This window comes from Suncus etruscus, chromosome 17 (assembly GCF_024139225.1).
Source record: "Suncus etruscus isolate mSunEtr1 chromosome 17, mSunEtr1.pri.cur, whole genome shotgun sequence".
Classification (NCBI taxonomy): Eukaryota; Metazoa; Chordata; class Mammalia; order Eulipotyphla; family Soricidae; genus Suncus; species Suncus etruscus.
Genome location: NC_064864.1, coordinates 41375128 through 41402833, shown reverse-complemented (window position 1 = coordinate 41402833; position 27706 = coordinate 41375128). Strand labels below are relative to the sequence as shown.

Sequence of the window (27706 nt, the reverse complement as noted above, 5' to 3'; positions counted from 1 at the left end):
GGGGTCACACCTAGCTGTGCTCAGGGGTTACTCATGGCTCTGCACACACACACACACACACACACACACACACACACACACACACACACACACACAAAACGCTCCTGGCAGCCTTGGGGAATGCCGGGAATTAAACCAAGGTCTGTCCTGTGATGCCACATGCAAGGTAAAGGCCCTACCGCGGTGCTATCACTCTGATCCCTAATCTTTTTTTTGCGGGGAGGGCACACCCGGCGTTGCTCAGGGGTTACTCCTGGCTGTCTGCTCAGAAATAGCTCCTGGCAGGCACGGGGGACCATATGGGACACCGGGATTCGAACCAACCACCTTTGGTCCTGGATTGGCTGCTTGCAAGGCAAACGCTGTGCTATCTCTCCGGGCCCTGACCCCTAATCTTAATTTATTTCTATGTTTACTCACTGTTGTTAGGCCTTAAAGATGGGGAAAGTAGCTTTGTTGTCTCTTGACAGGTTAATTGGGGAAGACACAACAGACCTCCCAAGCAACGCTCAGGAAGCCCCGGAGTGACTCTTAACTAACTGAGCAATGTAAGGGCCTGAGGATATGGTGCTATTTGATCCCTGTAGTGCAAGGGATCACCAGGCCATTTTGATGGTGCTCAGGAGCCTCCAGGTCTGTACCTAGCAGTGATCTAGAGACTCTACAGTACCAGGAACTGAATCAGAGTTAGCCAGCATGCCCTTAGCCCCTGTACTATCTCTTCAGCCCCAAGCCAGCTTCTTTTTGTTTATTTGGTTTGGTATTGGGGCCAGTCCTGGCAGTGCTGCTGGCTTACTCCTGGCTCTGCACTCAGAGATCACTCCTGGTGGGACTTGGGGGAACATATAAGGTGCCACAGATCAAGTACCCTACCCACTGTACTAGATCCACTTAACAGAGGAATGTCTGTCTGTCCATGGCCACACTGTTTTAACTTATTAACTTTATTGCAGTACAAATTCATCATTTTAACAATAAAAGCAGAGTGATTATACAGAGAACCTGGTCCCAATCTCAGGCCAGGTCCCCTTCTCTCATGTTTCAGACCAGGCTTGTGAGGATAGTGGTGGAGAATGTAGTGTTCGGCCACCAGGTGTCATTAGTGACCAGTTCTGGCACGCCACCACGCCGCCACAGGGCACTTGAGGGCTTGGATCCAGGGGAGAGACAAGAGGATGAATCAAAATAGATTTAGGAAAGGGCACTGGAATGCAGCTTGGGAAGGAGCCCTTCAAAGAGCAGGGAACTTTCTAATCCAGGTTTTCATGCTTGTGCCTCCTATGGAAGGAGGCAGAAATTGGGTTTTTAGGAGCCACCAAGGCTGGTCAGGTCACTGGGTGCCGAACTCCTCTCCAAGTTCACATTTTACCCCAATGTAAGAAACACTAACTGTCTGGACCTAACTGCTCTCTAAATCATAAGACTTGGGGTAGGAGGAAGCACAGGGGAGAGTACAGGAAAAGAGGGCTTCTTCCCAGAAAGAAGGTCTCTGAGGGCCCAGATTTGAAGCACAGATGTGGAAAAACCCTGGGCCGGGAGAACTGAAAATGAGTGTACAAGGCAGAGCCTGCAGAGGGATGACTGAGAGACAAAAGGGAAGCAGCCTTGAGTCTGCCCTCTAGGCCTCCATGTTGCTCTGTGGATGCCAGGCACAGGGTTGGCGCCTGAGATGTAAACAGCTGGGCATCCCAGCTCACAGCCAGCCATTGTTGGTAAAGTCCATGCGCAGCGCCTCCTCCTGTTTGGTATTCAGCTCCTGCAAGGGGGCCCTGCAGGGGCCTCCATAATAGCCAAACCAGTCCATGGTTTTCTTCAGGCCTGGGATTCCAAAGCGCCGGGTCACCTAAGAAACAGGGCCTGTGAGAAGAGGCTGAAAAATCAGAGACATTGGGGTCCCGAGTATGTGTCTCTTCCCTCCTGCTCTTCCAGGGAAAGTGGGATACCCAAGATGATTGGGGAGCCCCAAGCAAGAGAGCAGAAGGTAAATAGAACAGGAGGCCTGAGGCTCTGGATAAGGAAAGGAAGTGTTTCCACTGACTTTAGGAGCAAAGCTCCTGCCAGGTGAGAGAGAGAATCCAGTTCCTGAGCTGGGAGGGGAGAAGGCACAAATGCTTGGAGTTTGGGGGCTATGAACTGCAGTCCCAATTTCTGGAAATAGGCCTGAGAAGTCAGGGTTAGGAGGCAGACAAAGGGGTTATGAGCTGGGGGCATTGCCTAAGAACTCTACTGTCTGCATCATCACCTCATTTGGGGGGGGGGGTGCACACCTGGCAGTGCTCAGAAGTTACTCCTGGCTCTGCACTCAGAAATTCCTCCTGGCAGGCTTCAAGGACCTTATGGGATGCCAGGAACAAACCTGGGTCAGCTACGTGCAAGGCAAATGCCCTACCTGCTGTGCTATCGCTCTGATTCCAGTATCATAACCTCCTATCCCTGAGCAAACAAGATAAGGTGACTAAATAATCACTGACATTTCTTTATGGGAAGCCTAAAACTACTGTAATCATTTGAAAGCTTCATGAATTGTCTGTTTATCTGGGACCACATGTGGCAGGGGTTACTCTTAGTTCTACACTCAGAAATCATTCCTAGTTGTGCTCAAGGGACCAAGGATCAACTATGGGTTGACTTCATGCAAGACAAAAGCCCTTACCTGTTGTGCTATCTCTCCAGCCCCAATGTATGGACTTTTTAGCAAAAAAAAAAAAAAAAAAAAATCAAATATCTCTGCTTTTGGCATGCCTGGTCATTTCAAGTAGATAAGAACTATTGAATGAACTTTCAACTACTTAAAAACTAGAAAAATAATTATTATTTAATAAAAAGTTTCTCGGGACATGTCAAGCCTTGGGAGAATGAATAATGGGTGTGAGTCGGGGAGAGAGAGTAAAAGAAGGAGTATGGGATAAAAGGTTGGGAACCACTTGGAAGGAAGGAAGGAAGGAAGGAAGGAAGGAAGGAAGGAAGGAAGGAAGGAAGGAAGGAAGGAAGGAAGGAAGGAAGGAAGGAAGGAAGGAAGGAAGGAAGGAAGGAAGGAAGGGAGGAAGGAAGGAAGGAAGGAAGGAAGGAAGGAAGGAAGGAAGGAAGGAAGGAAGGAAGGAAGGAAGGAAGGAAGGGAACTTCTCCAAACAGAATCATCTCTGATAATGGGTCATCCTCCTCCCGGGTCTGGTCCCAGTCACAATGTCCCAATAACCTCTACCTTTCACCAGAGGATGGATATGGAACTATCTAGAGAAAGCTTTCTCCCACCATAGGTATGTGAAGATCTCTGGCTTGGCCTCTTTTCAGAGCTGAGAGAGGATGGAACTCATTGGTGTTAAGTCCTTGGAAAGTCCTAAATATAGCTGGGGTAGGAGGCCCAAGCAAGCACATTGTGTTCAAATAGGGCAGGGCAATAGGGTGACATCAAGCCACCCTCAGGGTAACTGAGTCTACAATTCAGGCAGCAGAAAAGTGTTCAAGACATTCCTGAATGTGTACTCAGCACTGACACAGGAGGGCACAGGATGAAGAACAGGGCAGGAAGGCACTCAGAGTACAAGCAGGACAGCCAGCACCCTCTCTTTCCACGGTGCCCTGTGAACACCTGTAAAATGGTACCATCAACCCCACGTCCCAGGGCTCAGAGGAAGAAAGTCCGATGCTTCCACCATGCCCCAAGAGCCACCACGTCCTGTCCTAGTGGTTCTGAAACCTTCTGCCTCATAGATGAATGGGAATGGGAGAAAGCAGATGCTTCCTGGGGTAAGTTTCCTGGCCGAAACTTGGAGCTAAAGAAGCTAGAAACCCTGAATTGACAATAGTCACAGAAACCCTCCAAAGCCTGCTCTCTTTGCCAAGCACCAGGAAAGAGGCAGCCTAATGAATAGAAAGCTTATTAACAATGGCCACAGCACTCCTGGTGGCTAGAATGATAGCACAGTGGGTAGGGTGCTTGCCTTGCACGGTGACCTAGGTTCAATCTTCAAAACCCCATATGGTCCCTAAGTACCATCAGAAATAATTTCTGAGTTCAGAGCCAGAAGTCCAGAGCTAGTAGGAAGTCCTGAGCATTGCAGGGTGTGGTACCAAAACAAAACAAAATATACCACTCCAGCCAATCACCCCAGAAAATAAAAGAAAAAAAAAACAAAAACAAACGTGGCCTCATCCAACCAAGTTAAGAAAAATGGGGACTTCTGTCTCCCACCCCAATTCCACTGTGGAAAATTCCCTTTTTCCACTCCCTCTGCTCCAGGAGCACATCCTCAGAGAGGCCTAGTAAAAAAAAAAACCCAGAACTTTGTCTACCTCCCATTGCTTCTTTCAACACACTCAGCAGAAAGGTCAGTGCAGCTCTTGGACAGCAGGAGAAGACCCCTCTAACCTCAGCTGGATCTAGTGCCCAGTCATAGCTTTAAAAATACTACCCAAGGGCCCGGAGAGATAGCACAGCGGTGTTTGCCTTGCAAGCAGCCTATTCAGGACCAAAAGTGGTTGGTTCGAATCCCGGTGTCCCATATGGTCCCCCGTGCCTGCCAGGAGCTATTTCTGAGCAGACAGCCAGGAGTAACCCCTGAGCACCGCTGGGTGTGGCCCAAAAACCAAAAAAAAAAAAAAAAAAAAATACTACCCAACCCTCCTACACACACCATATTATCTATATTACCTAAACTACTTATTTTTAAAATATAAGATAAAAACACTCCCCCCAGGGCTGGAGAGATAGGTAGGTAGGTAGGGCATTTGCCTTACACAAAGCTGATCCAGGATGGGGGTGGGGGTGGGGGGTGGGGGGGTGGTTTGAATCCCGGCATCTATTATGGCCCCCTGAGCTTGCCAGGAGCAATTTCTAATCACAGAGCCAGAAATAGTCCCTGAATGCTGCCAGAGTGTAACCCAAAAACAAAGCAAACAAATAAGAAAAAAAAAGAAAAAAAACTCTCCCCAAAGAAATCTCCAGGCCCAGATGGTTTCACTAGAGAATTCTAAAAAGTACTTAACAACAGTCTTCCAGAAAATAGAGGGAACACTTGCTAATAAATTATAAAGTTATTTTTATTCTGATAGCAAAATCAGATAAAAAAAAGTAAAAGAGGAAAGAAGAAAAAGGAAGAGAATGAGGAAGACAATAATATATACCAAAAGAAAAATACATACCAACACCCTTATGAGCAGAGACAGAAAAATCCAAGCAGAATAATAGCGAATGGAATTTGGCAAGACAGAAAAATAGTTATACACCAAGACTACATAGGGTAGTACATATATACATATATGTACTACATATATAGTATATATATGTACATACATAGTGCATAGGGATATTCCAGGAATGAAAATCTGGTTCAATATTCAATCAATTAATGTAACAAACTATAACAGGTTAAAGAAGAAAATAATTATGTGATAATATCAATACTGAAGAGCAACAAAGTTTAATTATCAAAAAAATATCATGATTACGTAAAACATTCTGGAGGGACCTGAGAGATAGTGTAGGTTGGTTGCCTTGCATTACAACTGACCTAAATTCTATCCACAATAACACACAGGGTTCCCTGAGCCCTGACAGGAAAGATCCCTGAATCAGGAGAATCCCAGAATCAGGAGTAAGATCTGAGTGATATCAGGTATGGTCCTTCAAATCACAAAATCTCTCTCTCCTCTCTTCTTTCTCCTGTCTCTCTCTCTCTCTCTCTCTCTCTCCTCTCTCTCTCTCTCTCTCTCTCCTCCCCTCCTCTCTCTCTCTCCCTCTCTCTCTTCTCTTTCTCTCTCCCTCTCTCCTGTCTCAACTTAATATAAGGAGGAACTTTCTCATTTAAAAAATGTCTATGGGCCGGAGTGATAGTATGATGGTAGGGTGTTTGCTTTGCACACAGTCAACACAGGACAGACCTGGTTCAAGTCCCGGCATCCCATAGAGTTCCCCGAGCCTGCAAGGGATGATTTCTGAGTGTAGAGCCAGGAGTAACAACTCCTGAGTGCTACCAGGTGTGACCGAAAAACCAAAATAAACAAAACAAACAAAAGCGTCTGTATTACTGGGTCTCACACCCAAGGCAAAGCAATTACTGAATCATTGAGCCAAATCTCTGGCCCTGGAATTTCCTCACCTTGAAGAGCATCTGTGGAAACATACAATATAATTGCTATAATCGCTTCATAAGCCCTATCACTTTCTCCTCAGGTTAGGAGCAAAGCAAGCATATCTGTGCAATTATTTCAAAGCCAAAGTTCAAAGCCCACATGAAAAACCTGTCCACGGGGCTGGGAAGATGACTCAGTGGGCTGGAATTCATACTTTGCAAGCAGATTTGATCTCTGGTATCAGCAGGAGTAACAACCCATATCTCCAGTAGTAAGCAAGGAGATCCCAGCACCACCAGGTGTGGCTCCAAGTCCCAAAGCATAACAAACCAGACTTCTCCTGAGGAGACACATTTAATTTTCCCTCTGCCCCAATCTGGCTCTTTTCTCTCCTCTTGCAAAGACCGTCACTGAATCTGGCCTCCTCTTGACTTGTCCAACACAGGACTGGGATACACAGCCAGACCACAGGAATGATGATCTGAAGATAGGGGCCTTCTGAAACCAGACACCTCCCAACTTCATTCTCGGTGGCCATTTTTGCATCCATCCCACAATGCTACAAAAGTCATGCTCCCCTCTTGAAGGCATGTTTGAGAAAGGTTCCAGACTGGTTTCTGTCCATGACACCTAGGAGCATAATCCTGGGTCCTAGGGCCAGTTTACCCCAGCACCCTGCAGGAGCAGCGATGTTATTTAAGCTTGAGAACCAAAACCAAGTTTCTTTGGGAAGACACAAGGTGATCTATGCTGCAACACCTCAAAGAACTTTCTGAAAAGGAAGAACCTGTGTGGGGACACTTGTACTTGCCTGTGATATCTCCAAAGACAGATCCCATATCAGGGAACTTACCGCGGTGTTGGGTTCAATGAGGCGGTGCTGCAGCTTCTGGGCGTCTTCCCACTGGCCTGTGAGGCACAGTCGCTCCAGCTGGCACACCTGAGCGCCCAGGACATTGGCCAGGGCACATATACCCCCCACAGCTCCTGCTCAGAGTGAGATGAAACATCAGACAGAGCCTCTGCTCAGAGCCCTGCTATGTTGCGTCCCACACACACACACCATCCCTCTAGAGACCAGCGAGGGGTTTCTATGTCCTGGTGTGGCCGTGTCAAAGCCTCGCATGCTCTGTGAAGTGACCAGGACAAAACAGCCAGAATAGCTGGAGAAGAATCCAGCAAGCTGAAAGCCAGAAAGCAGAGCTTGGTGATCAATGCAAAGACGCACCCAGCCCTGCACCTCCACTCCCCAGGGGAATGCCTCATTGGCCAGTGGACAGGTTCAGGGCTTCTTCAATTGCCCCCTGATTCTGGACCCCAGATCCACGTCCTGCCAAAGTCTTATTCCCTGCTGGCAGTGCAACCTCCTGGAATGGGGAAAGGTGGAGCAGGACCAAATGAAGAAACCAGTGCTTCCCTTCCCAGGGTGACAAGAACTGGCACCCGTCTGACACGCTAGTTATCTCAGTTCTCACAGTTCTCATAAACTGGCCATGACTACAGCTGGCTCTGGTAAGCCTGCCAACCTGTGAATGTGTCTACTATGAACAGGCACACAGAAGATTCCAGCAGAATGTTCACCTGCCTTCACACCATCTCCCAGTCCAGTCTGCACACATGTCTACACAGGGACAGATGGCAGCGCTGAGACTTGACATTCTAATTCAACTGCCCCACCTCAGCGTCCAGGCCCTGCTCATCCACCCTTCTCAGAGGGCTCCTTCCCCTGCACTGTTTCTAGAGGCTTCAACGTGTAGCAGAGAGAATAGGTGCAAAAGCCCCCAAAACAAGCCCCTGTCTGCAGAGATTAAAAGAAGGTCATCACTCTGGCAGAAGAAGGTCCCTGCTACACTGGCAAAGTAACTCCAGGCCTGGACAGACACTCCAAGTGCTGGAGCACATGCTTTGCAAGCATGATCCCAGAGTCTGTATCTAAGCACCATAGGATTGCCCTGTCCTCTTCTCTCTGACTTTCTTCCCCCAAAAGGAAGGAAAATTACTCAAATCTGAACTGACTCAGTCAAATGAAAGGAGGCATCCCTACAGGTCCCTCTGTCCAAGGCCTCAATTTCAGCTTAAACTCAAAGATTTTCATCCCAGACAGACAAGAGCTGTAGCAGAATCTAACAGAGAGGGAGAGAGAAAGACAGAGAGAGAGAGAGAGAGAGAGAGAGGAAGACAGAGAGAGAGAGAGAGAGAGGAAGACAGAGAGAAGAGAGAGAGGAAGATAGAGGAGAGGAGAGAGAGAGAGAGAGAGAGAGAGAGAGAGAGAGAGAGAGAGAGAGAGCCTTAAAGCCTCCTCACCCCTGGAAATGCTTCAGTGGCTGAGATTGAGGTGTTAACCCTGGCCCCTAAAGGTGGAGCCCGGGTTCCATGCAAATGGCCCTGGGCCCTCCTAGAGCCACAGATAGTGCATGGGGCTCTTCCCATACACAATTAGGTACACACACACACACACACACACACACACACACACACACACACGGCACCAGGCCACTGTCTGAGACCAGTTGCAGCCTCAGCCCCAACTCTCCTCCAGTCTCTCCCAGAGTCAGGGTCCTACCCACGGCATAAGCAGCCAGCAGAAAACCAGCAGAGCCGGCCAACACTTGGAAATCCTGCCTTCTGGTCTTGTGAACCATCAGCCCAATTCTGGTCACCTGGAACAACAAACTTGGGGTAAGAGAGGCCCCAAAACTCAGAAGTCCCACATATCCACAAAGCAGATGAAACCCAAATAGGAGCTGGAGCCAGAAGTAGGACTCAGAGCCACTTGGGCACAAAGGAGAAGGAACCCCAATAGAGCCATTACCACTCACATCACCACCGCTGTCCTTGATGCCCACAATATTGGGGTGCTGGGACAGAGTGATCACTGCATCCACAGGCAGATCCAACCCTGTGTTGGCTGGGACACTGTACAGAACCACAGGGATTGGAGAAAGCTCAGCAACCTGGGGAGCACAAAGAAAGGAGCACACAGCCTGGGAAACTGAAGCATGGTCCACAATCCATGTGACTGGGTCCCCAAGGGGCAGCCTAGACAGCTTCATAACTGGATGAGACGCCATGTTTTCAGAACCCAGGTGGAAATCAGAGCAAAGACAGGGTCCAGCACTTCCTATCTGCCAGCACAAGTTTAGTCCCTCATGTTTCTATTCCCGCATGAACCCTAAGAGAAAGGTCCCCTAACTGCTCCTGAAGGAGGGGAGGAAGTGAGACAGCCTGGGGAGGCTGGTTCACAAGTGCTCACACTGGCGCCTACTGGCCGCCTTCCCCTCTCCTGAGAGCTGCTGTTCAGGGGAGGTCAGCTGAGGTTGGCTCCCTGCAGGCAGCTCCTTGGCTTTCCCCACCTCAGGCAACTTCCTGGGCATCCAGCTCTTAAATCCACCCCAAACCCCAAACTCACCTTGGTGTAGTGGTGAATGAGGGCAGCGCTGTCCATGCGACCGCGATAGTAGCAAGGAGTCACCACCAGGGCAACGTCAACCCCGACCTGGGCCATGCTCAGGGTCATCTCCACCGTGGCTTGGGTGGCTGTAAAGGAAAGATGGGACCTTCCCTATAGGCCATGGAGGGGAGCGAGCAGGAGGAAGGCCTGGGCAAGGACTCAGGGTCAGCCAGGGGTGCAGAAGAGACAGAACAGGTATCTGAACCCAGCCTTGGGGCAATGGAGCCAACGTCCCTCACACCCAGCCACCCCTCAGCCCTGAATTATAGCCTCACACTCGCAGCCAGAGCCGGCGAGCAGGAGCTTGTCCTTGGGCATGGCTTGGCGCACACGGCTCACCACCTCCAGGCGCTCGGTGCTGGTCAGGAAGGGAAACTCCCCGTTGGAGCCTTGGACGACGATGCCTGCAAGAGAGGACCCCCACAATCAGCAGGCCCCTTCCTAGGCACTCATGAACCTCCAGAACATCGCTCCCCACACATACACACCTGGTTTTTACCCCCCAGCACTGTTTTTTTTTTTGGTTTAATTTTTGGGCCACACCCGGCGATGCTCAGGGGTTACTCCTGGCTGTCTGCTCAGAAATAGCTCCTGGCAGGCACGGGGGACCATATGGGACACCGGGATTCGAACCAACCACCTTTGGTCCTGGATCGGCTGCTTGCAAGGCAAACGCTGCTGCGCTATCTCTCCGGGCCCTCCCCCCCCCCTTTTTTTTTTTATTTTGATTTTTGGGTCACCCGGCAGCGCTCAGGGGTTACTCCTGGCTCAAGGCTCAGAAATCACTCCTGGCATGCTTAGGGACCATATGTGATGGCGGGATTTGAACCACCGTCCTTCTGCATGAAAGGCAAACGCCTTACCTCCATGCTATCTCTCCAGCCCCTACCGACACTGTTCTTTTCTACATTCTCATCTTGATGCAGGTTGGGTCTGTTTCCCCTGTCACACGGACGCCATTAGTTCTACTTCTATTTGGTCTAAAGAATGTTTCAGAAAAGATAAAAGCTTCCATCTCTGTGCCTAACTCTCACGACTGCCCTGCTGTGCCCTGCCATGCCCTGCCACATCCTCTTCTCTGTCTAGTTTCCATTGCTATCTTAATATCCTTGATAGACTTATGAACTTCAGACAAAATACACTCTAGTGCTTGCCATTTGATTTCTTTATTTGGAGGAGGAATTGGATCAAACTCAACAGTACTAAGGACTTACTCCTAGCTCTGTGCTCAGGATCATTCCTGGCAGTGCTTGAGGAACCATATGGGGTAGTTGGGACCCAACTCAGGATCAGCCTCATGCAAGGTTATGTATCTTTTTTTTTTTTTTTTGTGGTTTTTGGGTCACACCCGGCAGTGCTCAGGGGTTACTCCTGGCTCCATGCTCAGAAATTGCTCCTGGCAGGCACGGGGGACCATATGGGACGCTGGGATTCGAACCGATGACCTCTTGCATGAAAGGCAAACGCCTTACCTCCATGCTATCTCTCCAGCCCCAAGGTTATGTATCTTAACCCCTGTACAAACTCTCTCTCTCTCTCTCTCTCTCTCTCTCTCTCTCTCTCTCTCTCTCTCTCTCTCTCTGTTATAGACATTAAATCACACTTATATAACCAGCCATTTGCCATTTTTTTAAGTTTCTTAATTTTCAGTCTGGGGGCCACTTTTGGCAGTGCCAGTGATAAGTCTTGGCAAGATGTATAAGGGTCACTTCTAGTGGTGTCAGGGAAGCATGTGTTAAAAGCTAGAAGGAAATGTAAGTTTGGAATTAACTTCTGCTTATTCTGCTTCTGTATATAGTGCTGCCTGCTACTGCTTGCTGGCAGGCCTGAAACTTAAGGGTGTGGGCCCAAAGACACCAATGGGGCAAGAAATCCATGAAATGGCCCTTGTGATTGTTCCAGGAGCTGGCCTTGTGAACAAACACTGGCCTCGTGGTCAAATACCAGGAAATACCACAACGATCAGGACATCCAAATAAGGCTATAGACCCCTGATGTATTTTTTTTTTTTTTGGTTTTTTTTTGGGCCACACCCGTTTGACGCTCAGGGGTTACTCCTGGCTATGTGCTCAGAAATCGCCCCTGGCTTGGGTGGACCATATGGGACGCCGGGGGATCGAACCGCGGTCCTTCCTTGGCTAGCGCTTGCAAGGCAGACACCTTACCTCCAGCGCCACCTACCCGGCCCCGACCCCTGATGTAAAGGTCAACTTTGTATGTGGAAAATCCCCAAATCCACTTTAAAAAGTGCTTGCCTATTAAGTGGCGGGGTCACCATTTCTGAGGAATAAAATTCCTTTGCCTATTGCATTACTGTTTGTCTCCTTGGTGGTCTTTGTGTGACAGATCCTGGGTCTGGAACTAATACATACATGCAGTGCCAGAGATTGAACCTGGGTCATATACATGCGAAGCTTGCACTCCAGCCCTTTGAACTTTCTGTCTTTGAACTCTATGACCCTGATGTAATGCTGCTTTAAGCTTTGTTCGCAGCAGTACTCCATAGCACTGATTCATGATTTTTAATTGCTATATGTTCTCCTGTGAGGTTCGAGCATGATTTTTCATTCTTCCTTTGAGGACATTTAGTGGGAAATGTTCCCTTATTTTTTTCTATTGCAAATGTCAAGGTTTTTTTTGAGGGGGTGAGTGATGGGGCCAGACCTGATGATGCTCAGTGCTCACTTCTGGGTATGCAATGCCTTAACCCCATGTGCTCTGGACGACTCTTCAAATATCAAAATTATTACAATGTTGTCCTTCTCTTTATGCTCTTCAACTTCTCACCCCCCAAAATTTACAAGGACACACTGGGATTAGGAGAAATTCAGATTGGCTTAAGGCTTGAGTTGGGAAAATGTGACAACTTCTGGGAAGAAGCTTCCCTGTTGGGTTCTGTGGGCTCTGGTGGGTCATATCTGGACTCTAAGGGCATTCCTGAACTGACCAGTGCCCCAGGCTTACAGTACAGGCCAATGCAGACCTTTTGCCTGGCTCGAGCACAAAGATGGTTGTTCCCATGAATCCGTCTGAAAGGACATGGTGTGATGGAGAGTTGGGGTCACTCCAATAGCCCTCTCTACTCTATTTATGGCACCACTCGGTTTCACTGAGTGAAGCCTAGAAACCTCTCATTGGACTGCTAGTTTGATGCTCCCCTTGCTCCCCTCTTTCCACCTTGGCTCACCAAGGAGTATCTTGTGGGACTAACATTCATTCAGCTTCTGTGTCCCCTAGCATCTGGCGGTCACAGCCTCCATTGGTGTTGTGACATAACAGTCCCTGTTCTCCAGGATTCCCGCATGAGGAGAGCAGCCCACCCTAGAATGGGGCACAGGACACGGCTGCCACAACTGACCCAACATCCCCCATTGTGAAAGCTCATGCTTGTGCTGTCTCTTCTCTTCAGACACCAACACCATCTTCTCAGCAAGGGAGCCCGAGCTTGTGCTTGCCCTGACTACTTCAACGCCAGCCACCCCTCATTCTGGTGGTGAGTTCCAGATGCTTCTAGAGTTCTCTGTGGAACTGGTCTCTTGTAGGACAGCAAGGTTTTGCAGGCTGGGTGGTGAAACTGCCCTGCCTGATCCTCTGCTCATGGCAGAAGCACCAGACCTCACAGGCCTGCAAAATGGCACCCTGGAAAGAGGAAGCTGGGAGCAGGAAAGTTCAGGCCCATCCTGACACAGTTTCCAGGTTTTGCCTCTCCTCTCTTTTTTTCTGGGTCTAGGATCAAACCCTGGGCTCCTACATCAACCTAACCATTCTGGTCTTTTAAGTAATCTCCCTAGCCTTCCATGCCCCTGCTCAGTGCTCAAGGGGTTGCTCCCAGTAGTGCTGGGGGACCATGCAGTGCTAGTGCCAGGAAGAACCTAGTCTCCCACAAACAAAGCCTGTTGAGCTGCCCATTCAACTCCTTTTTTATTTTTATTTTTTATTTTTTACTTCAACTCCTTTTTCTTTTCTAATGGGATCACAATAAACTCATTTCAGGCCTACCTGAGAGGGCTATCTTAAGGGCTCAAACTAGAAAATGCACAGTAGGCTGGGAAGATGGTTCAAAGGGTTGAAGCACATGGGGGGGGGGCGGGGGGGCATATTCCATTCCTACTATTGCATGGTCTTCCAAGCACTACTGTTAGTGACCCTGGAAAACCCAGGCAGGAATAGTCTTCAGCATAGTTCAGTGTGGTGTGAAGACAAAAGAAAAAGAAGGAAGGAGATGAGGCAGAGGAAATGAGAGGGAAGAAGAGGGGAGGGAGGGTCTGAAGGGAGGAGAGGGAGAAAAAAGAAGGGAGGAGGGGAGAGAAATAGAGGAGGAAAAGGAAGGGGGAAGAGAATAGAGGGAGAGAAGTGGGGAGGGGTGGGGAGGAGAGAGAGGGAGAGGAAAGAAGCAGAGAGGTCATACAAAACACACAGTCCCTCTTCCTTGTCTAAGGATCTAGGATCAGGCCTGCTGGGCCTCCTCCAGTGTTGAGAAGGGCACAAAAGGAAGAAAGGAGCCAGGGTTCCAGGTTGTAGGGTGCTGAGAATAGTGAGAAAGGAAGGAGCAGAGCTGGGGAAGGGTCAGGGGTGTGATGCACTTGGAGCTGGGGTTCATCCTCAGGGTAGGACTTTTCTAGGCAAATAAATGGTTTGAAAAACTTACACTTTGGGCCCGGAGAGATAGCACAGTGGCGTTTGCCTTGCAATCAGCCGATCCAGGACCAAAGGTGGTTGGTTCCAATCCCAGTGTCCCATATGGTTCCCCGTGCCTGCCAGGAGCTATTTCTGAGCAGACAGCCAGGAGTAACCCCTGAGCACTGCCGGGTGTGGCCCAAAAACCAAAAAAAAAAAAAAAAAAAAGAAAAAGAAAAAAGAAAAAGAAAAAAGAAAAACTTACATTTCCTCTTATCAGCACTCCACACCCTTAAAGAGTTGTGGAGGACCAGAGGGATAGCACAGTGGGTAGGGTTTTTGCCTTGCATGTGGCCAACCTGGGTTCAATCCTCAGCATCCCATACCCTGAGCCCACCAAAAATAATTCCTGAGTGCCGCTCAGTGTGGCCCAGAAACCAAAACTAAGAGCTGTATGGGACAGAGTAGTGTAGAGGTTAATGCATTTGTCTTGTGTATCATTGACACTGGTTGGATCCCAGTACTATATATGGTCTCCATATGGTCCCCTAAGCCTCGCCAGGAGTGAACTCTGAGCACTCTCAGGTGGAGTCCAAAAACCAAAACCAAACTAACCAAAAAAGAGCTGACAAGTTAAAATGAGATGTGATTTGTGAAGTGCTTGAGTGGAAGCAGGCACTGCGTGATAGGAAGCTGTGCTGATGATGGGGTGAGGAGACAATAGAGAGCTATACTCAAACCACTTCTGCCAAACACCAGCCCCCCCCCCCCATAAGACAAAACACTCCATTTGGGATGCTGTTGCCTCTGGTCCCAGAATTTCTTCATGGTACATCTTCCCTTTGTTCTCCTCTAGTGCTCCCTCCCTCAAAAACACAGAGGGGCTAGGGAGATGTCTTAAAGGGCCAGAGTACATGCTTCACATGCAGGAGCCCCAGGTTCCCTGAGCACCACCCAAATGCACAGAATCCTCCAATCTGATGAGCACCCACCTGTGGGATGAGCAAACTTTCTCCAATTGGCTCTCCTGGGGGTTGGCGGCTCACGTGGACTCTATTCTCAATCTTCCTGGCTCTGAGTTCGAGTCACTTCTTCACACAATTCCTTCTGTCTTTTGCCTCCCTCTCAATATTCCGGCTTTCTAGAGCCCCCCTGTAGCTCACTCAGGATGCCCCATTCTCTGCCTGGAACACCCCTGGGGCAGCCCTGAACAGTGCCATGCAGAGGTTTTCCTAGACCCCCACCACGCCAGCACACCACTAAGTCTATATACTAATCTCACATCAGGAATCACTAGGACAAAGATGGTCCCATCACCTGGCCTCGTTCATACACACAGCTCTATCTCTTGAAGTGTGTGTGAATGATTTGTTGCATAAAAAGTAACAAACATCCCACTGCCACAAACATGTCAGTTCACTGGCCAGTTCCAGAGACACACGCTACTCTTTAAAAAGAAGCTAAGCTACAAAAATTCATGGGTGTACCAGTCTCAAGGCTGAAAACTGAGGCACTCTCAGGAGGAGTTGGGTAAAGTCCTAGTCCTGCCAAAGCCCTCTCAGCTGCACCCATGCCTTCACAGTTGCTGTGCCAATAGTCCAACTTCACTGCTCCATCACTAATCTTTGCAGAGACACTTAACCCACAAAAACTCCATTTATGCTGTTTTGACGCTGAAAATTCTGGGGTCTTCTAGAAGTTAGGGCAGGCAATCTCCTCCTGTGCCTCTTTACTTCCTGGAGCACTGACAGCTACAGACATGTCCCACAGTTGCCATCATGTAAACTCATGGGCCCACCTCCTGGTGTTCCTGGAGAATATGGCCTCATATGTATTAACATACATGACCGTGCAACATCTCCAAATTCCTCAATACTGATATCCTACTAGGAACACTCCAAATTAGAATTAACATAGAAGCCACATAAACTCAACAAACAAAAATAACAACAACTTGGGGCCGGGTAGGTGGCGCTGGAGGTAAGGTGTCTGCCTTGCAAGCGCTAGCCAAGGAAGGACCGCGGTTCGATCCCCCGGCGTCCCATATGGTCCCCCCAGGCCAGGGGCAATTTCTGAGCACATAGCCAGGAGTAACCCCTGAGCGTCAAACGGGTGTGGCCCAAAAACCAAAAAAAAAAAAAAAATAACAACAACTTAGTAAACATTCAGACAATAGTTTAATAACCCCATTCGAAGATATAACTATTTTTTACAAATTTTCTGTAACTGAAGTTAAATCATTCTACCATTTAGTTAACATAACAACCAATATAGAGTAAATTATTTTGTGTGGACAGATTTTGGTGGTGGATGGGAAGCTGGACAACGGTGGAGGGAAAGTTGCACTAGTAGCAGGGTTGGTGTTGGAACATTTAAGGCCAGAAATGACTGTATAATAAACAACTTCGTAAAACACGGTGTTAAAAAAAGTACCGATTGGGGCCGGAGAGATAGCATGGAGGTAAGGCATTTGCCTTTCATGCAGAAGGTCCGTGGTTCAAATCCCGGCATCCCACATGGTCCCCCGTGCCTGCCAGGAGCGATTTCTGAGCATAGAGCCAGGAGTAACCCCTGAGTGCTGCTGGATGTGACCCAAAAACCAAAAAAAAAAAAAAAAAAAAAAAAAAAAAGTACCGATAAGTGAAATTCTAAAAAAATAAAAAATAGTCCCCAATCTGTCTGAGCAAAACTTTTTGATGCCTATAATTCCTAACCTCCCATTGGGAGGCAATGAACATTCCTGGGAAGATTACTTGAAAGGCTAAAATATTTGCTTTGTCTGTGGAAAGCCTGGGCTCCATCCCTGGAACCAAATGAACCCCTCAGCACTACCATTAGTAACACCACTCCACCCCAACACAGAGCTGGAAGTAACCCTGAGTACTGATGGGCATGATAGCTTAAAAACATGCTGTGGGCCCAGAGAGATAGCACAGCGGCGTTTGCCTTGCAAGCAGCCGATCCAGGACCTAAGGTGGTTGGTTCGAATCCCGGTGTCCCATATGGTCCCCCGTGCCTGCCAGGAGCTATTTCTGAGCAGACAGCCAGGAGTGACCCCTGAGCACCGCCGGGTGTGACCCAAAATCCAAAAAAAAAAAAAAAAATGCTGCTATATGGGGGCCGGAGCGGTGGTGCGGAGCAGTAAGGCATCTGCCTAGCCAGCGCTAGCCTAGGACGGACCTCAGTTTGATTCCCCCAGCATCCCATATGGTCCCCCAAGCCAGGAGCAATTTCTGAGTGCATAGCCAGGAGTAACCCCTGAGTGTCACAGGGTGTGGCTAAACAAACAAACAAACAAAAACATGCTGCTATAGCCTCTCCTCTGGTTTGAATCCATGTCATATCATATATGGTCCCCCAAGCACTGCCGTGTATGGCTCAGAGCACACACACAGATGTGGCCCCTAAATACTGGCTGTATGAGGCTCCAAATCCAACAAACCAAGCAAGAATGGTTGAATTAGTAGCTTTGAAGTCATTTTCCCAGTAGCACACTGCAATAAGATTTTGACTTGACTGCCATGACTAAGGGAGGGCCTGTCAACTTTTTACTTTCACTTTTAAAGTATTTTCAAATTAACAGTAAGCTTACAAAGATCATATTGTAGGGATTCAAATATACTCGCCATCCAAGCCCCCCCAAAGACAGTATCATTTTAGATGCAGAGAACGGGGAGTGGCAGAGTTTCTGCCTGTTTCAGAATCCCCAATTTCAGAAATAGTGTGGAAACGGCATTATTATTTTGGGGGGGTCACACCCAGCAGCACTCAGGGGCTACTCCTGGATCAATGCTCAGAAATCGCCCCCAGCAGGCTCGGGGGACCATATGGGATGCTGGGATTTGAACCACCGTCCTGCATGCAAGGCAAACACCCTACCACTATGCTATCTCTCCGGCTCCAGGAACGGCATTATAAGAAGATCTCCCACCTAGCTGACTTCTCTGCTTCGAAAAATCTCTCCTCTCTGTTCCTTCTCATCACCCCACATACCTGATGCTTTTTCTTTCCCTGGCCACAACTGGGGTGGAGGGGGTTAGGATCCCAGAGCTACCTATCCCAGAATCTGAAACTTGATGAAGTTCTTTGATGGAGTCTTAGGAAAAAGCTCCAGGGCCCTGGGAAAAGACTGAGGAAGCAGCCTGCTGCCCAGCACAGCTCCACTGCTCTTGTCAAGGCGACCACACAGTGCCCAGAAACAAAGTGAGGGGTACAAGGCTTTATTGGCTCCGTCCCAGGCATCTGCAGCAGGGGGGTCTCTCAGCTGCTCCTGGGATCTGCCTTATCTGTTCTCTCAGTGGGTCTCAGGTCCTTCACTTCCTTCCAGCTCCCCACCAGGGGCAGACTCCAGCCAAAGGTGCCTATGATCCCTGTGGGACCTGGAGGAAGGAGGTATTTGGGCAGCTGCCCAAGCTTCCCCAGAGAAGAGGAGACAGACTTGCATGTTGTGCCAGCCCTGTGGGGGAAGGGGCAGCTGCGTCTGTGTTGACGTGGCCTCAAAGGAGACACAGCACAGACTGAGGCTCTGTGGGCCTGAAGAGTGTGGGTGGCTCTTTGGGCCCTGAGAGCCCTAAGAGTCTTGGTTGCTTGTCTGGCTCTGTACAGGGTTTAGGTTGCCCTGTTGGCTTTCGTGGCCCTGGAGGCTTCCATGGCTCTGGTGGCTTTGGTGGAGGCTTCCATGGCTCTGCTGGTTTTGGTGGAGGCTCCCATGGCTTTGCTGGCTTAGATAGCCCGGGAGGCTTCCATGACTCTGCTGGCTTAGGTAGCCCAGGAGGCTTCCATGACCCTGCTGGCTTTGATGGCTTTGGTGGAGGCTCCCAGGGTTTGGCAGGCTTTGGTGACTCCGGTGGCTGTGGTAGCTCTGTTGACTCGGGTGACCCTGTAGGCTGTGTTGTCTCTGTGGGCTGCACTGGCCTTGAGGGCTGTAGTAGCAAGTCGGAGTGTTGTAAGGCGGAGAGTAGAAGCTCTGCTGGCTCAGGTGGCTCTGTGGGCTGTGGTAGCTTGGTGGACTGTGGTGGCTCTGTGGGCTGTGGTGGCTGTGGTAGCTTTGCTGGCTCACTCTGCCCTGTGGGCTGTAGTGGCTGTGGAAGCTCTGCTGGCTCTGGGGCATCCGGGGGCTCTGGCTACTCTGATTGTGGAAGGAGTGTGGTTGGCTCATCCCAGCAACGCCACTGTCTCGCTGGGAGATGAAATTCGTCTTCATCTTTATCTCCACATCCTCGAAGCCCTTCAACATTTCTGGGCTGAAGTCCTTGGTCTCCAGATGTCCCGACTGCTGGTAGTTGTTGGCACAACTAATCATGGAGTTCGCCAGCTGCCGTCCCTTGGCATCAATCTCATTGGTACAGGCAACCACGGCAGCCCAGGCAGCATCTTCTGTGCTCAGGGCTTTTTCGTTCTCCCTGTGGCCATTCTTGACTACTGAGGTCCCAGCCGTCATCTGCTGGCTGGTCATCTCTTCCTCTGGCCTCATGTTGCCAACAGTGTCCTCATGAAGGGTGGAGACCTTTCCACAGTTACTGTCACACTGTGTAGCAGTGACCACGCTGCTAGTGGCAGTTGTGGTAACAACCATGTTGCTGCCGGAAGGTAACTTCTCCTCCGAGAAGCGGCTGAAGTGAGATTTTATCCAGTTGTCATTTTTGAATTTACGGCATTCGGGCCGACCATGTGAATTCTTCCAGGCTAATTTCCGCCTTCTCTTCCTCTCAACCCACATGATGAAGCCTCCAACCCCGAGGAAGAAGGCAGTCCCCAGTACCACCTTGCATGATGGCAGCTGAGCAAACTCTAAGAAGGTCTCCAGGTTCCCAGGCAGAGCTAAAAGCACACTGGGAACTAGGGAGCCTGGGTGATTCGATTCATGATGGAGGCCAGGCTCCCCATAGGTCTGTCTGCCAAGCTGCTCCTCCTCAGCAACCCTCCCTAAAGGTGCCCCTCCCACCTCAGCAATGAACTCCATTGTGAGGAAGGCAGCTGGGGGCCAGGATGGGGAGAGGCCACACCTCCTCATGTCTAGTGTGGCAAGGGTTTAGGGAGGACACCCTGTGTGGGGGGAGGTCAAACCCCTTGTTGATGGTCTCCAAGTCAAAGAATGATTCCCAAAAAGATAAATTGAATCCCATCCTTCCGTCCCCCCTTTTGGGGAGACTTTGATAATAATGTCCGGAGTAAATAATCAACGAATGCAAAAGATCAGGGGACCAAAGGTTCAGCAAGGAAAGTCTTTTGTCAGTTGCAGCCAGCTCCAAAAAGCAAACTGAACCAGCCGTCAGTTCTGGCAAAAGAGCTCCCTATGCCTCCCCAACAAGCTTTTTATTTCATTCCTTAATCACCCCCACCTGGAAAATCCAGGTGGGATGACAGGCAAAAACAATATTACAACAATTATTCAACACCCTGAACTTCCTATACCCAAGGAAAAGGCAAGTTTCTTTCTGATTCTGTGCCTCTTGTGCCTTCTGTCATGCTCCTCAATTTGTCCTTCTCATCTTCCAGCCTCTGCTTCTCCTTCTTTTGGTGGTCTCCAGAGGGTAGGGACCCCTTAGTTGGGTGGGCATCTGAGACCTCCATCTGTGGCTCACACCCTGTTGCAGTTGAACCTGTTCTTTTTTTACTAGTAGCCCCCATCCACTTCTAGAGCAGGGGTTAGAGAGAAGGACCTGCAGGGAGCTTACTCTGAAACAACCTGAACTCTGAGGTGTGTGGAGAGAAGCAGTAGACTGAGCAGCTGGCAGTCAGAAGGAATTTCACTGTGTGAATCATTCCAGGTCGGTTGGGAATCCTACCTCTTGCTTTTATGATGAATTATAATTTATTTGGGTTTGGGGGAAAAGTACACCCAACTGTGCTCAGGGCTTACTCCTGGCTCTACGTTCAGGGACCATATGAGATGACGAGGATCAAACCCAGGCCTGTCCTGGGTTGCAGCATACAAGGCAAATGCCCTACCTCTGTGCTATCACTCTGGCCCCTAATAATTTGTTTTTAATTAATTTTATTAATAAAACACACAGTTTGTTGCAGTTCAAGAATGTACCTTCTGTGATGCAACAGACCATGATTGGCAGTGTAGGCCAGGCTGGGATCTGAAGTCAGGGCCTCAGGCAGCAAGCAGGTGCTTCTGAACCACACTCTTAACCAAGGTTACAGCTCCTCTTTGACATCAATTTATTAAGGACAATGGGATAAGTCATGGTTCCCACTGCAGCCCAGTGTTGGGCTGCAAGTCCTTCCCTGAAGGACTTGGGATCTTGGATAAAACCAAAGAAACAGATTTGGGGGCCGGAGAGATAGCATGGAGATAAGGCGTTTGCCTTTCATGCAGAAGGTCATCGGTTTAAATCTCGGCATCCTATATAGTCCCCCGTGCCTGCCAGGAGCAATTTCTGAGCATGGAGCCAGGAGTAACCCCTGAGCACTGCTGGGTGTGACCCTAAAACCTTACACACACACACACACACACACACACACACACACACACAAAGAAACACAGATTTGATTTCTTTTTCTAGTGAGTTTAGGTCATACCTGTTGCTACTAGGTTACTACTCCTAGTGATTAGGGATATGTGGGGTTGTGGGGTTGGCCAAATGTGCTCAGTCCAACTTAAATCTCTCTCCACCCAAAACACACTTTTTGTTTGTTTTTGGACCACATACGGTGGTGCTCAAGGGTTACTTCTGTCTCTATGCTCAGAAATTACTCCTGGCAGGCTTGGGAAACCATATGGAATGGCAGGGATTGAACCCAGATCAGCTGTATGCGAGGCAAATGCCCTACCCACTGTGCTATTGCTTTGGCCTCCTGAAACATATTTTAGGATAGTTAGATACCAATCACTTCCGGGCATTCAGAGTATGTCTCAAGAGTAGAGACAAGACCCTCTGGCTCCCATTCTCTGTGCCACAGCTGTGAGTTTGGCTCCTCAAAAGGATCATGTCCCCTTTGATTCAGCTGTCACTCATAAATGAAGGAACCGCTTTAGAAAAGTTTACCCTTTAGGAAGGGCCAGAGGAACTGTCAACAGCATGATGCTTTTTCTTGAGAAGAGAGGGGTTTGAGTTTTGGGGCCACACCCAGTGGTACTCAGAGTTTACTTCTGGTTCTCCTTTCAGGAATCAATCCTAGTGGTTTGGGAGACCATACAGGATGCCAGGGATTAAACCCAGGTTAGCTATGTGCCAGGCAAGTCCCCTACCTGCTGTACTCTTTCTCCAGCTTCTTTGTTTTTGGGGTCACACTCAGTGGTGCTTGAGGAAGGGTTACTTTAGCAGTTCTCAGAAATCTATGTGTTACTATGCAGGATCAAACCCAGGGCTTCCCCTCCATGCAAAGTATGTGCTCCAGACCTTCAAGCCATCTCTCGGGCTCCAGAACCAGGAATTTTTGGTGGGGGTGTCACACCCAACAGTCACACCTAACTCTTTACTCAGAAATCAGTCCTGTCCTAACGGAGCTCAGAAGAGCAATATGGGGTACTAGAAACTAAACCCAAATTGGCTGTGTGCAAGACAAGCACATACCCATTGTACTATTACTCTGGCCCTCACAACCAAGATTGTTTTGTTTAATTTTTTTGGCACGATGAAGATTTTTGGTCACACCTGGCTGTGCTCAGGGCTTATTACTGATCTTGTACTCAGTGATCACTCCTAGTGTTACCCAGACAACTTATGTGATACTAGAGCAATAACCAGGGCCTGCCCATGCAAGGCAAGTACCTTTTCTCACATACTATCTCCAGTCCCAGATTCTTTTGTTTTGTTTTGTTGTTGTTGTTTTTGGGTCACACCTGGCAGTGCTCAGGGGTTACTCCTGGCTCTATGCTCAGAAACTGCTCCTGGCAGGCTCGGGGGACCATATGGGATGTCAGGATTCGAACCACCATCCTTCTGCATGCAAGCCTCTCCAGCCCCAGATCTAGTATTCTTACCTCTCTTCCAACTCTAGATGCTAGAATCTTTCTCTATAGCACCCCCTTCTTGGCTCCTGTGTGAGCAAGAGAGGGGTGAGATGGAGAAGGAGATTGCAGTTGGGTGGATTTGGCAACTCTGGTCTGTCAAGTCAATTGTGGCCTTTGCTGCTGGTCCTCATCCCTGCAATGGCCACTACATGGGAAAGTTGGAGGCAGGGTATAGAGAGTGGTGTTCTATGTGGATTCTCTGGGTGACAGGCAGATACCAGCTTCAAAGTCCCCCTCTCCACCCACAGCATTGGGGTACCCTTAAACTTGGACGGTTGAGTAAGTCTTTTTTTTTTTTTTTTTTTGGTTTTTGGGCCACACCTGGCAGTGCTCAGGAGTTACTCCTGGCTATCTGCTCAGAAATAGCTCCTGGCAGGCACGGGGGACCATATGGGACACCGGGATTCGAACCAACCACCTTTGGTCCTGGATTGGCTGTTTGCAAGGCAAACGCCGCTGTGCTATTTCTCCGGGCCCGATTGAGTAAGTCTTTCCTCCTCTAAGACAGTCACTTAGCTCCAAGAGAACCTTAATCCAAACCAGCCAGTCCTGAGGAGCTGAGCCCAGGTGGAAATTAGAGTCAGTGTTGCTGTTCAAACTGGGCACTCACAATGCAATTGATGTCCCCTAAAAAAATCTCACTATTGGGGCCAGAGAGTTAGCATGGAGGTAAGGCATTTGCCTTGCAATCATAAGGTCGGTGGTTTGGGTCCTGGCATCCCATATGGTCCCCTGAAACTGCCAAGAGTGATTTCTGAGCATAGAGCCAGGTGTAACCCCTGAGAGTTGCCGGGTGTGACCCAAAAATCAAAAAACAAATACAAACAAACAAAAAAAAAACCAAACTCATTATCCTAGAATGATTTTGCCTTGCACTCGGCCAACCCAGGTTCAATCCCTAGCATTCCATATGGTCCTCTGAGCCCGATAGGAGTGATTCTTAACCACAGAGTCAGGAGTAACCCCTGAGTACTAACAGCTGTGGCCCAAAAACCATTTAAGAAAAAGCAAAGAAATCTCACATCATCTCAGCAACGGAGCTATGGGTGGCATCTATTATCACTAAGCAACTATGGTCCAGGACCAATTGAACTAGCATTCTACTCACCATTCCCTTGGACCAACACCATTAATATGTTACTGATGCTGTCTGTTTTGGGGCCCAAACCCAGCAGTGCTAAGGAGCTATTCTGGGCTTTGTGCTCAGGGACCAGCAGACTGAATCCAGGCCACTTGAGGTGCATGCACTCAGGGGTCAGAGTTAAAATACTGAGGGTAGGGCATTTGCCTTGCATACAGCTGGTCCTGATAAATGGTCCCCCATGCACTGCCAGAAGTGATTCCTAAGTGAAAAGCCAGTAGTAACCCCTGAGCACTGATGATGTAGCCCCACCCTCCCAAAAGCAAAGCACGTACTCAGCCTATTGATCTGTCTCTTCTGCCAGACAACAAATGCTCTCTGATGCATAACACACTCTAGTTTTCCTCCACTTTTATTTTCAAACTCTTCTCACATCCTCTGGTGTGGCAATTCCATGGGGCAGATAGGAAGACCAAGGCCTGAAACTAAAGAGCTAAATAGTGGTGGAGCTGGGAGGATGATCCAGTGCCTGTGATACTTTTATCTCTTTGTTATTTTTGTTTGCTTGTTTGTTTGTTTGTTTCTAGGTCACACCCAGCAGCACTCAGAGGTTACTCTTGGCTCTGAGCTCAGAAATCGCTCTTGGCAGGCTCGGGGGACCATATGGGATGCCGGGATTCAAACCACCATTCTTCTACATGCAAGGCAAACGCCCTACCTCTATGCTATCTCTTCGGCCCACTGTTATTTTTTTTTTTTTTTTGGTTTTTTGGGTCACACCCGGCATCGCTCAGGGGTTACTCCTGGCTCTATGCTCAGAAATCACTCCTGGCAGGCTCGGGGGACCATATGGGACGCTGGGATTTGAACTGATGACCTTCTGCATGAAAGGCAAACGCCTTACCCTCCATGCTATCTCTCCAGCCCCGCTGTTATTATTTTTTAATTTATTATTTTAATTATTTAATTAAAATAAATTATTTTAATTTATTATCAAGAGGAGTCCAGATGGTGCTCAAGAGGCCTGGAGTCCTCTCTCAGCTATTCTCAGCTAATCAGACCAGTGGTTCAATGCAAGGGCCTGAGGTTGTGGTGTTGCTCAAAACCCTGCAGAACTGGGGATTATCCAGTCTACTTTGAATAATGCTCAGGGACCTCCTGGGCTACACCTCATAGTACTGTTTCATGGTGGGGAAAAGATATATTTTCAGAGATCAAACTAGATCTATCAAAGATAGATCAAATTATCTTCATGCATAGCATTTACATTTGAGCTCTCTGGCCCATGGACTCTGTGTTCTTTTTTTTTTTTTTTTTTTTTAGTTTTTGGGCTACACTCAGTGACGCTCAGGGGTTACTCCTGGCTATGTGCTCAGAAATCTCTCCTGGCTTGGGGGACCATATGGGATGCGGGGGGGGGGGGGAATCGAACCGCAGTCCATCCTAGGCTATCGCGTGCAAGGCAGATAGGCAGATGCCTTACAGCTTGCGCCACTGCTCTGGTCCCTGGACTCCATGTTCTTAACAGTTCCACTGCACAGCCTCAGAGCAGCTTTTTCATTCTCAGAGCTGGTGCAGAACAGACCCTATCTATGGCAGCAGCCTCATCTAGCAAAGCAACAGTGAGTGTGGGGAAATGAGACCTAAATAGCTGTGCAGTAAAATCCAACTCCATTTAACCGAATGCTAGGTATGTCTTTGGCCACATGAGTCTCCACTTTTCCATCTGGGAGATGTGACCATTGTGAGTCCTCCCACAGGTAATAGTGGTAGGTAATGGTGGAGGGCAACAGCAGGAATAGGCCATTTCTCCTCCCTTGTTTGTGCTTCTGCCTCGTTATGTGTTGACAGTCACCCTTGTAATTCTGTCCCTGACCTCAGAAAGAGGACATAGAAGTGTTAAGAGGAAAGAGAGGCAGAGGTCCAGGATAGGAATGCATTCAGGCAAGAGAGGTTTTGCCCAGAGAGTGAGCAAACAAAGCTCTTGGGAGTGAAGCCAGTAGGCAAGGCTGCCCTCCGATCTGCAGAGTACTTGCTGACCAGGGACTTTCAAACCTATTACTGGCTGGATTTCCACAATAACAAGGCCCAAGAAGGGACTTGGAGTAGTTCACTACTGGGAAACTAAGGCAGGTGAAACTCAGCCACAGATCACAGGACAGCAGGGAGCTCCTGACTCCATGTGTCTCCTGAGTCCAGACCAGAGTCCCCTCTTTCTCTTCACAGTAAAATGACCCACTCAATAAAATTTGGCCCAAAGTAACATAATGTGACTTTATCAAGGTGGCTGGGTAAAAATGGCAAAGGAAAGGGGACATTGGTGGAGGGTGTTTTGTGGGATGTTGTGTACATAAAGCCCTACCGTAAACAGTATTGGAAACCTCTGTGCCTTGAATAATGTTTCCAAAAAGTATCCCCAGGGATCCAACTGTACTCAAGAAGCTCGGGAGAGCATGTGTCCTTTCCTCTGGTTTCTTTAAGGCTGAGGAGTTGGGGGTCTCTTCTACTCAGATCCACACAGTGAACAGGACCCACTTACCTCTGAAGGGAAAGGTGCTCAGTTTGTGAAGATTCTCCTCCAGTTTCCCATAGTCCACTTCCGCTGTGGCTTTGAACGGGGTGGTTACAGGGGGGTAGATGCCAGCAATGTCCACCTTCTTTCTCTCTCCTGAGGTCCAGCCCCCCACTTTCCTGGACAAGCCCCTGCTCAACCCAGGCCACACAGAGGACCAGATGCGGGGCCCCAGCATCTCTGCAGGCAGCTTGGGGTCCAGCTGGTCTCTGCCCTGAGGAAAGACGAGTTTGGACTCCTTCCTACCCGAGTTAATGATCAATATGTCTAGTTAAAATTTTGTTGGCCCCCCCCCAGCTAGTGGGCACTGAATCCGACCAGGACAGAGTGTCTCCAGGGTCAGAGGCCTGGAGTACAGGGGTCTTCCCTCCCCCTGTGAGCAGTTGGGAAATACCACTACCCAGAACCAGAAGGTTGGCTTCTGGGGTCCCCACACTCAAGAGCTGTAGATGGGGGCTGGGCTGCCTCCTCCAATTCTCACTCTGGAGCTTCCTGCAGCACCGCCGGGGCTGTAGGCTGAGCTGATTGGCGGAGACTGCCCTGCCCTGTAGGAGGAGCCACACACTGGGTGAGAAGCTGCCTTGGGCTGTTTGATGCCTGCCAACTCCTGCCTGGGCTGTCAGCCACGTGACAGGCCTGAGCTGGGCCCACAGTACAGCAGTGAAGGAAGGGGCCGGCCTGCAGTCCTGCAAAAGAGAGTCTGTATTGGGGATCTAGGAGGAAGGAGGGCAGGAAAGAAAGCTCAACAGGAAAGCAGCAGGCCAAACTGGAAGTCGCCAGGGCAGAGGGCCACCTGCTGCTAGTCTTCTTCCTCTGGCACATATTCAGATGAAATAGAAACAAATATCACGAATATTAAAAATGATTTATTTTTAATTGCAGTAGCTTGTGGGTGGCCCCAGATCAAACACAGAATTAGATGAGTCCTTGTTCTGGTTTTTTTGTTTT

At 49.0% G+C, this 27706-nt stretch overlaps 2 protein-coding genes across 2 annotated transcripts in view; one reads left to right on the top strand and one right to left on the bottom strand.

Moving 5' to 3' along the window:
• The window catches only part of CRTAC1 (cartilage acidic protein 1), a 541606-nt gene that overhangs the window by 395827 nt on the left and 118073 nt on the right, over positions 1-27706 (top strand). The window lies entirely within an intron of this gene.
• Positions 941-26994, bottom strand: HOGA1 (4-hydroxy-2-oxoglutarate aldolase 1). Its single transcript, XM_049764317.1, has 7 exons — positions 26726-26994; positions 9799-9927; positions 9482-9609; positions 8892-9026; positions 8636-8732; positions 6926-7059; positions 941-1843 (listed from the first exon to the last, which is right to left on the bottom strand). Exons 1-7 carry the CDS (start codon positions 26934-26936, stop codon positions 1694-1696), a joined length of 984 nt encoding a protein of 327 aa, XP_049620274.1. The 5' UTR covers positions 26937-26994; the 3' UTR covers positions 941-1693.